The 10,581-nt window shown below is 43.8% G+C and overlaps 1 protein-coding gene across 1 annotated transcript; it reads right to left on the bottom strand.

Annotated features, from left to right (window-relative positions):
* Positions 1 to 6,966: 6,966 nt before the first annotated feature.
* LOC134223126 (uncharacterized) lies at positions 6,967 to 9,796 on the bottom strand. The gene is made up of 5 exons (XM_062702264.1): positions 9,559 to 9,796; positions 8,837 to 9,236; positions 8,453 to 8,792; positions 7,173 to 8,373; positions 6,967 to 7,112 (listed from the first exon to the last, which is right to left on the bottom strand). The coding sequence occupies exons 1-5, from the start codon at positions 9,794 to 9,796 to the stop codon at positions 6,967 to 6,969; spliced, it is 2,325 nt and encodes a 774-aa protein (XP_062558248.1).
* Between the last annotated feature and the right edge of the window lie 785 nt (positions 9,797 to 10,581).

Raw genomic sequence — 10,581 nt, 5'->3', positions numbered from 1 at the left:
TTTCAGATTTATATTAATTTGATTTCATAACCAGTTGTAGGGTAATGTTTTACATAATAACATTCTTACAACAACAAAATACAACGATAAAACCCTAGTCAAGGTTGTTTCTTCTCCATCGCTTACACCAAAACCTTTTAAGGTGTAGTATCTGCCTAATTGCCCCACTCTTGATTTTGAAGGGTGAATGTAAGAAGGACTTCAAGATCAGAATATAACAAACCATGAACATGAACTCGGCACTATAAGCCTTTCGAAATACATTTGCAAACCACTATAAATGAAAGGAGGCATCATTTAAAAACCTTTTCTTATCCACTTAATCTCGATGCCTGCGGAATTATCTGGATCTAACTTTGTTCAAGCAATCACATGAATTTATAAAATACGTACAGGTAGTCTCAACAGAATAAATTAAATTTTATTGTATATGAAAACTAAAAATGCTGTAACCAAATATTCAAATGAAATATTCTTAATAATCGATTAAAATAATTTAAGCATAATTGATGTGTGTAATATATTTGAAAAACAAATTTTAAAATTTGCAGTTTTTTGCTAAATAGTTAGGGAAACTGGACACACATGATCCCCACTTTTTGTTTGTGATATTTCTCGATGTAACATGCACAGATTTGAACGTTTTTTGATGGACTGGATATAGAATTCAATTAGTTATTCAAAAACGTCACTGGAAGCAAGTATTTGTTCATGAAAGTTACCAAAACATCGATTTTACCGAAAGATAGAAAATTTGGCATTTTGAAAACTTGCGGGAGACTTGATCCCCATATAGGGGAGAATTGATCCTTTCATGAACTGAACATATTTAGATTCTTCCAAGTCTAATGAAAGGCCAAATTGGTCTATTCTCAAATCCGAACAATTCTTCATAGTCTGTCATAATAGCAGGTCGTGCAAAAATGGAATATTGTTGGTATTAAGCAAGGCATGTATTTTGGTTCTCGAATAGAGTAATAGTGACAGATAGAATGTCTGGTATAGCAACAAAGTTAACATGGTGATGATGATTTATCTGCAAAAAAATCACTCCACTGAAAGACAGTGGTCATATCACGACAACAATGATGAGCCCAAAATGGTTGATCGATACATAAATATATCTTTGTAATTTTAAAATCTAATTATTCTATTAAATCTCTGAAAATTGGCCACACTGCAAATGCCATGGCCAATGGTAAATATCCCTGTTTTGGGGCCAACAAAAAAGTCTGTGATACCGTCGTGCGGGGCTTCTTTTGACAAATCGGGGGCTACTTTGGACATTTTGAAATAAGAACTACAACGTTAACTACTCTCAAATTGCCATTATCACCATTCGGGTCTCTTATTGATAGTTGGATGGCAACTTTTTGTTTCAAATTTGGTATTTTTTTTCTTTTAAGAAAACCAAACATCCAAAGTAGCCCCGGATTCAAAGAAACCCCGCACAAGGCACATCGAGATCGCCAGACTACTACCAATACCACAACCGTGATCATACCAGGATGATGATTTCACACAGCAATATGGCACTGTCACGCATGTTTTAAACATCATCATTTTTTGTAGTGCGTGTTATTATTACACAAATGCGATTTCTCTTAAACGACTGACCAAAAGTTGTTGAATGAGCCTATTATTAAAAATTCTTCAAGAAGATTTATAAATAAATGGTGATTGTAAGCAAACTTCTCCTAGTTGAAACGGAAAGAATTGAATACTAGAATTGAATAATAAAACAATATTGATTTTAAGACCAGTGATTTGTTGAGTATTTTCAAAAATAATTTATACTGTTTTTCATTGAGAATAATGTTAAAATGCATTTAATAAAACTTATCAAAACTTAGTATGTTCAACTACACGTTGTTCCGGTTAATGAAATAAGGCAATTGAGAAATTCAAATTGCGCACATATCGCCTGATTGACAAAATTTAAGAGAAATTGAATTTATTTTTACATTTTAACTAGAAAAGAATTTTAGCAGATCAATTAGTTACATACAATACAATAATATGCGATGGTACACAACAAACGCCTGAATATATGCAATATCGGGATCAAGTGTGTCCAAACTGTGGGGGATCAAGTGTGTCCATGTTGAGTATTTATCTTCTTTTATTTTTTGTATTCAATGGAATATAAGCAATACTTGATTGAATGAATTTATTAAATTCCACAATAATAAAACTTTGTCCAATAAAAATTTGACACGTTTTGGTTGGACATATTCAAAGTTATTAAACTTTTCTCCTTTGAAGAAAAAAAGAATTGAGAATGCAATAATAAAACTTCTCTAAAACCCATATACATAAAGTAACTAATATCAAATGTTACTCAGATTCAATAATCTATCTAATGGATCCGTTTGCACATATCAGTAGTATAAAAATGTGATTAGTTGTCGAGAAAACATGGGGAATCATGTGTCCCCAGGGATCATGTGTGTCCAGTTTCCCCTATTATTTATTTTTTATTGTTCGTAACTGATTTGTTTATTTATTTGTTTAAAAATCGTATGTAATCTTCTATCTTCTATATAATAAACTCGAAAACGGATGGAAGGATTTTCTTCATTCCTTCAGCAGATATGCTCGTTATAGTTCCCGATGGATCCTATGACATTTACTAATGTAAAATCACGAGTAAGGTTGAGTGTCCACTCCGGACCTACCTCCCATTCTGGCTAAAAATATCCTTCGTCTAGCCTAGGCTCCGTAAGTGCACAACATATTTGCTGCCCGAACGACACCCAAAAATCCCACCGCTGGGTCGAACAATCACTAGCCGCGAACAATAAATCTCCCTCGGGCAGTATCAGGGGGAAACACTCAATGCAGCCACAGTTTTCTTAATTAAATACCTGCCCAAGCCAAGGTTTGGTCCTGAGACCCAGTTCTTCAGATTCCGTAGCGTCTTTAAAAACACCGACCGTTCTCAATTAAATTTTAATTTATTCGCTACTGAACTTAAACTTAAGAGCAATTTCCAAAAAAGGTATCTAAATCAATCGACCGTTCCGTTTTGTTTATAGTGTGGACTGTTTACTGATATCTTCATCAGAGCAATCCAACCTTCCTCCGTTCTCTGATGAAGATATCAGTGACGTCATCGTCCTGAGAATAATCCGACAATTTAAATCCATATCTCCGTCGGTCTCTCTGGTTGTCCACTACGGCATCTCTCACCATCGGCTGGTCAGCTGCAGTCATCGTAATCAGGAGGCACAGCAGCAACGATCGTCCAACCGAGTATTATCATTTGCCTGTCCTTCCCATCCATGCTGCAATGTAGTTAATCTGCTATCACAGCCAGAGCACAAGCAGGGTAATGACGATTCGATCAATAGATCTACTGTTGAGTAAAACAGTCTGGCTGCTGTTGGAGATCGCAGGGAAAACCGCTGGTGTACACAGGGGGGCGAGCCCAAACATTCTCACCCACCCTGAAATTCGTCGAATTTCTGAAACGAAATATTAATCTCCTCTGCGGCAAGGATTGGATTAGGAAAGGGTGGGATAGGGGTTAATTGGATTTGGTAAAAAAATCCTGCTCCTTTGCAGGTTCCCGGTAACACAGATTTTCTCCACCGGTCGTTTAAAAATCCCAGATGCTGTCCGCAAAGTAACTACTCTCACTATGCCGTCTACTCCAGGATGCGTTTGTTCAATACGACCCAGCCTCCAATGCATGGGCGGTACTTTATCGCCACATATTACAACCGAATCTATGACAAAAGGTCGAAAGACAAAAGGTCGAAAGACAAAAGGTCGGAAGGACAAAAGGTCGAAAGACAAAAGGTCGAAAAGACAAAAGATCGAAAGGATAACGGGTCGAAAGGACAAAACGTCGAAAGGGACAGAAGGTCGAAAGGACAAAATGTCGAATGGCACAAAAGGTCGAAAGGGACAAAAGGTCGAAAAGGACAAAAGGTCGAAATGGACAAAAGGCCGAAAGGGATGAAAAGGTCGAAAGGGACAAAAGTTCGATCTAGAACAAGTTGATAAGAAATGTTGTGTATTCCAATGGAATTTGTGAAATGCATTTAACTTCAAGCAGAAATTTCACAACCGTCTCATTAATCAAAGTTGAAGAATGAGCCATTTTCAAAAAAGGAGTAATGACTTTGAACCAATATTATGAATATCTAGAAAGTTCTGTTAGAGATAAAAAGGTTGTTAAATTAAAACCTGTATTGTACCTGCACGAGACAGAGTTGCAAAAAAATTGCTCTTTCATTTTTCACTATTTTTAACAATTAAATAAAATTCAATGAGTGCAAATAATAGATCGATATCTAGGTTTTCTAAATGTTACTTTGATCTGAGCTTGTGTATTTGATGTGCGGCGTGCGTCATTTTGACAGGACGAAGGGACATTTAGAAAACCCAAACATCCATCTATTAGTTGTACTCACTGAATGAATTTTATTTTGTTGTTAAAAATTGTAAAAAATAAAAGAGTAGAGTTTTTGCCAAACGTGTAGGCTAACTCTGGTGCGAAATTGATTCTCTCTGTTTCAGTTTCTTGTCTATCTCGACCATTTGTCCCTTTTGCCTTTTTGATCTTATTGATATTTTGTTTATTTCGACCTTTTCTATCGTTCGACGTTTTGTCCTTTCGACTTTTTGTCCCGTTCGGCATTTTGTCCTTTTGACCTTTGTCTTTCGGCGTTTTGTCTTTCGACTTTTTGTCCTTTCGACCTTTTGTCTTTCGACCTTTGTCCCTAACCCATCACAACCATCTGGCCTGCCGCGATTCCTACCGCTGGTCTAATTCGGCCTTGGAGTTGAGACAGGTACTCTCGTCTCCATCGGTTCCAAAAATCCTGGAGCTGCTTTTGGACCACCTGTAATTGTGTGAGGCGATTGACAGGAATCGTTGAAACATCTAATTCAGGTAGTGCTTGCAGAGACGCGCCAACCAAGAAGTGGCCCGGTGTCAGTGGCTCCAAGTCATTTGGGTCGGCTGAGAGAGCAGTAAGGGGTCATCAGTTTAGACATCCCTCCACCTGGACCAACAGAGTAGAAATGTCTTCTATGGACACCGGATTGTCTCCGATGACTCTTTGTAGATGGTATTTGGTGGAGCGAACGGCAGTCTCCCAGAGGCCACCAAAATGAGGCCCACTTGGTGGGCTGAAATGCCATCGTATGCCTTCTTCAAGGCAGTAATTGTTAACCTTCTCCCTGTGGTCCTTGTCCTTCAGCATTCGTAGTAATTCCTGAAACCGGTTCCGCGCACCCACGAAATTGGTGCCGTTATCGGAGAATATTTCCGAACACCTTCCCCGTCTGGCCACAAATCTTCGCAGTGCTTGAATAAACCGGTCCGTGGTGATCCAAAACCAACTCAAGGTGCACCGCTTTGGTCGCCATACACACGAAAATGGCACCATACGCTTTCACAGCGGTTCGTCTGGGACCTGGCCTAACATACACAGGACCAAAGAAATCTATTCCCGTTCGCGAAAACGGACGGGCTACCGTTACTCTTTCTGCTGGCAATTCAACCATGAACTGCTTCACTGGAGACGGCTTTGTTCGGAAACACTTGAAGCAGCGATGAACCACCTGCCGTGCGATACTCCTTCCTCCTAATGGCCAGAATTTTAACCGAACAGTACTCAGGTGCAACTGCATGAAGCAATCGTTTATGATAGTCCTCAAACAGTAATCGAGTCAGTTGATGACCCTTCGGTAGTACAACAGGATGTTTGAAGTTCTCCGACTCTGATGAATGTCGTAAGCGTCCGGCGAGGCGAATCATTCCTTCCTGCGACATGTACGGGTGGAACCATCGTAACTGCGACTTCCGTGAAACTGGAATCCTTCCAAGCCTTCCATTCATCGGACAGCGTAACTTTCTGGACTAGCCGAACGATAGTGTGTTCGGCTTTACTGAGCTCCACCGTGGTGAAAAATCCACCTTTCCGATGCTCCTTCGGCATCTTGAGCAACTTGATCAAACGTTGCCATATAGCAGTACTCGAATCAATTGAGAATAGTTCGAAAACTTGGCAACGTTATTTATTTAATTTATTCAGACTAAGGCCGAAGTGGCCTGTGCGGTATATAAGAGTCTTCTCCATTCGGCTCGGTCCATGGCTACACTTCGCCAACCACGCAGTCTACGGAGGGTCCGCAAGTCATCTTCCACCTGATCGATCCACCTTGCCCGCTGCGCACCTCGCCTTCTTGTGCCCGTCGGATCGTTGTCGAGAACCATTTTCACCGGGTTACTGTCCGACATTCTGGCTACGTGCCCGGCTCATCGCAGTCGTCCGATTTTCGCGGTGTGAACGATGGATGGTTCTCCCAACAGCTGATGCAATTCGTGGTTCATTCGCCTCCTCCACGTACCGTCCGCCATCTGCACCCCACCATAGATGGTACGCAGCACTTTCCTTCCGAAAACTCCAAGTGCGCGTTGGTCCTCCACGAGCATCGTCCAGGTCTCGTGTCCGTAGAGGACTACCGGTCTAATTAGCGTTTTGTAGATTGTCAGTTTGGTACGGCGGCGAACTCTATTCGATCGGAGCGTCTTGCGGAGTCCAAAGTACGTACGATTTCCAGCCACTATGCGTCTCCGAATTTCTCTGCTGGTGTCATTTTCGGCAGTCACCAGTGAGCCCAAGTACACAAATTCTTCTACCACCTCGATTTCGTCACCACCGATGCAAACTCGCGGTGGGTGGCTCACATTGTCTTCTCTTGAACCTCTTCCTATCATGTACTTCGTCTTCGACGTGTTGATGACTAGTCCGATCCGCTTAGCTTCCCTCTTCAGTCTGATGTAGGCTTCCTCCATCTTCTCAAAGTTACGAAACTTGGCAACGTACTCATCGATGAATGTACCTTCGCTTGTTGTCTTGACTTCCGTTACGGTACGGCGTTTCTCTACTTCGACCTCTTCTGCTTCCTGAAGCGCTGGTGGCTGAGGCTGTTTTTCTCGTCCTTCTATCAGCCAACCAGGACCATGCCACCAGAAACTATTCTCAGCAATGTTTTCTGGTGTGATTCCTCTGGAGATCGAATCCGCAGGATTGTGAACTCCCGGAACATGACGCCACTGGAAACCTTTCGTCCACCGTTGAATTTTTGCGCATCTATTTCCAACATACGTGCTCCATGTAGATGGTGTAGCCGCTATCCACCGCTGCACATACGTAGAATCCGTCCAGAAATGTACAGGCAATGGAAGTCTGATGGCTTCTTCACCTTGTCATACATCTCCGCAGTCAATAGTGCACCACACAGCTCTAACCTCGGGATTGTCTGACTCTTCAACGGTGCTACCTTCGATTTTGACGCGAACAGGTGCACTACCACCGTGCCATGAGGATCCTCACTCAGAACGTAGATACAACCTCCATATGCCTTCTCCGAGGCGTCCGAAAAACAATGGAGTTCTATCCGTGTTGCCTCCGGGATAATGACGCATCGGCTGATCCGGATCTGGTTAAGAATTGGAAGTTGTTGATGAAACGATCTCCACGTCTCACCCACCGTTTTGGGAAGCTGCTGATCCCAATCTAAACGTTCTTGATCTTCGTTCTTCAGAGTCCACAACATCTGCATAAACACCTTATACGCCGTAATGGCAGCACCGATGAGTCCTAGCGGATCGAAAAGGGTCGCGATAATAGACAGAACCTTGCGCTTGGTCAGAGTTTCTGCTTTATCTAACGGTGGAACGTTGAATTGGAATCGTAGAGTATCCGTACCCGGCATCCAAGTTCGTCCAAACGTTTTCACCGACGAATCTGGATCAAGACAAATCTCCGTAGACGGCAATGCTAAATCGGTGTCTAAAACATTATGCAGCGCCTGCGAATGATTGGATGCCCACTTCCGGAGTTTGAATCCTCCAGACTCCATTACACCTTGTAGCTGCTTCCTCAAATCTACCGCTTCGTCCACCTCGTTTGTGCCAGTTATCACGTCGTCCATGTACCCTTCTTCCTCGTCGTCTAAGAGCTGCTTCAAAACCCTTGTAGCCAAAAAGGGTGCTGGTTTCGTGCCGTACGTGACAGTATTCAGCTGAAGCACGCTGATTTCCTCCTCCGGTGATGATCGCCACAAAATGGATTGCAAGGGTCTGTCTTCCTCACACACCAGGACTTGTCGAAACATTTTTTCGACTCCCGCCACAAGAATTACCTGTTTTGTCCGGCTCCGCATAATGATCGATCGTAGATCGTCTTGAATGATGAGTCCCACTAGCAGTGCATCATTCAACGTCACCCTTGTCGACGTTTCGCTTGGAGCATTGAACACAACACAAACCTTGGTTGTAGTACTGGCTTTCTTAACTACCGGGTGGTGTGGTAGATAGCTGCGTTTCGGTTGAATTTGAGCTATCTCGACCTTGGTCAAGTGGCCGAGTTGAAGATACTCCTCTATAAAAGAGCAGTATTGGCCACAGAGCTCGGCATCCTTTGCCAACCTGCGCTCCGTGCTTTGAAGACGACGAACTGCGAATCCCCTTGACTTGGCCAATTCGACCCAAAATGTCTTCATCCTTCGGCAACGAAACGGTATAACGGCCGTCCTCCCCACGTCGGACCGTTCGAACAAAGTGCTCCTCGCAACGCGCTTCGTGTGGCGAATAGTTTTCGGTAACTCCGACCTCCTCGCAGGACCAAAATCGAGCTTCTGAAGCCGACACGTTGCAGCTGATGTTCAGCGATTGGTTGGAAACCGATGCTCCTCCACAAACGACCCAACCGAAAACGGACTCATTAAGGGCCGGCAGTCGATCTCCCAATGAAATCTGCCGCCCGCTTCTGAAGAAATTGAAAAATGATGAACCATGTCCACACCCATGGACACATTGAATGATGGATTGGCCAAATCGACTCCATCTGGGACGTTCCACTCCTCAATGTTGATCGATGAAGTCGGTAGGTTGACGGTTACTTTAGGTAGAACGAGGAAACTCATGCGCTGAGAGAATTCCGTCAGACTCGATCGAACGGTGGCCTCAAGCTGCTGCCTAACCTTGGTAACTGCCTGGCCAATCCCATGAATCTTGACATCTACCTTGCTGCGTCTGACCTTCATCCGTTGACTGAGGCTTTCAGTCACAAAGTTGCTCTCCGATCCAGAGTCTAAAAGAGCGCGAGCTGGATAACGATGTCCATTGTTGTCCTCGACAATCACGACAGCAGTCGCCAACAGTACCTTTGCCTGTCGAGTAGATCCATGTCCCACAACCGTGTCCGCAGCCGCTATATTGGATACTTGGGGATCAGGTACACTAGTGTTGACACTTGAAGTAGCACGCGAACTTCCCTTGGAGCGGCGGATTTTGTAGGCTTTGTAATCACCGTTGGCTTTGATGAACTGTCCCTATCAGGCCTAAAGCACACCAGCGAATGATGGCGACTTTGGCAGAAACGACAGGAGAATTTAGATTGGCATTCCTTTGCGTGGTGCCCAGGTTTGAAGCAATTGCGGCACAGCGAGTGGCTTCTGAGCACTCCTTCCATTTCAAACTGCGGCCCCCCTGAAAACGCTGCATTGGAACAGCAAGTGAATAGCGGCACATACTACACATCGTTTTCCTACCGCCTGAGTGGTGCTGAATCTGCTCTTGATGTTTGGAAGCCTTGGATTTAGCAGATTGCTGCCACTGGATAGCGCCTCTTGATTCTGCTGCCTTCGCTGGAAGAGACTTCAGCATACGAATGCGTCGCTGAAGGTAATCGATCAACTCCTCCACCGTGTCTTGTTGTGGACGAAAACTCCTCCCATCCCCGTCGCGTAACCGGACCCAAGCGTGTAGCATTGTTGCAAGCATGTTGACCAACAGCAAATCTCGATAATCCGCAGGCTGAACAATGTTGTCCAAGGTCTGCACTATTCTCTCGAAGCCGTCGACGAGGACTCCTTCGTCAAACACGGAAGCTTGAATAACGCTTGTACTTGAAGCTTCTTTAGATGCTTGCTGCTGTCGTATCGCTTGCGTAGCAGGTCCCACGCGATTTTGTAGTTGTCACTAGTGATCGGAAGAGAATCGACCAAGTTCTTCGGTTCCCCTTGTAGACACCCCTTGTAGGTACCCTTCAGGTAGTAGAACTTTTCTACCTCAGGGAGATCCGCCTTGCCATGGAACAAGGAAGAAAAGAGATCGCGGAAGCTAAGCCACTCTTCCACGTTTCCACCGAAAGTTTGGAGCTTGATCTGCGGTAACCTGACATGATCAAGGTTTCCAACACCAGTCGGCAGTCGCATTGGTCTGATTCAAGTCCACTGGTTCCTGCTTCAGCTTGACCTGGTCCAACAAAAACGTTTTCGCTTGGTAGAAGCGTTCGTTGAACTCCCGCTTCTCCTTTATTAAAGGGTTCGCTTTATCGTCGTGGTTATCGTGCGTTTTGACCTCCATAAGGTACTCGGAGAACTTCTCACGCAATTCGTCTAGCCTTTCTAAGCGAACTGTGACTTGGTAGAGTGAGGCATCCTCAGGAAAATCTTCAACGAAGCCCAAAATATCGTTGAAAGATTGCTGCACCTCCGTCAGCTTGGCTACCAGCACCTTATATGTCGCAGCTTGGCTCCTCGACATGGCAGCAG

The sequence above is a fragment of the Armigeres subalbatus genome, chromosome 3 (assembly GCF_024139115.2).
Source record: "Armigeres subalbatus isolate Guangzhou_Male chromosome 3, GZ_Asu_2, whole genome shotgun sequence".
NCBI classification, from domain to species: Eukaryota; Metazoa; Arthropoda; class Insecta; order Diptera; family Culicidae; genus Armigeres; species Armigeres subalbatus.
Note: the sequence above shows the minus strand (reverse complement) of the source record. Positions and strands in the feature narration are given on the sequence as shown.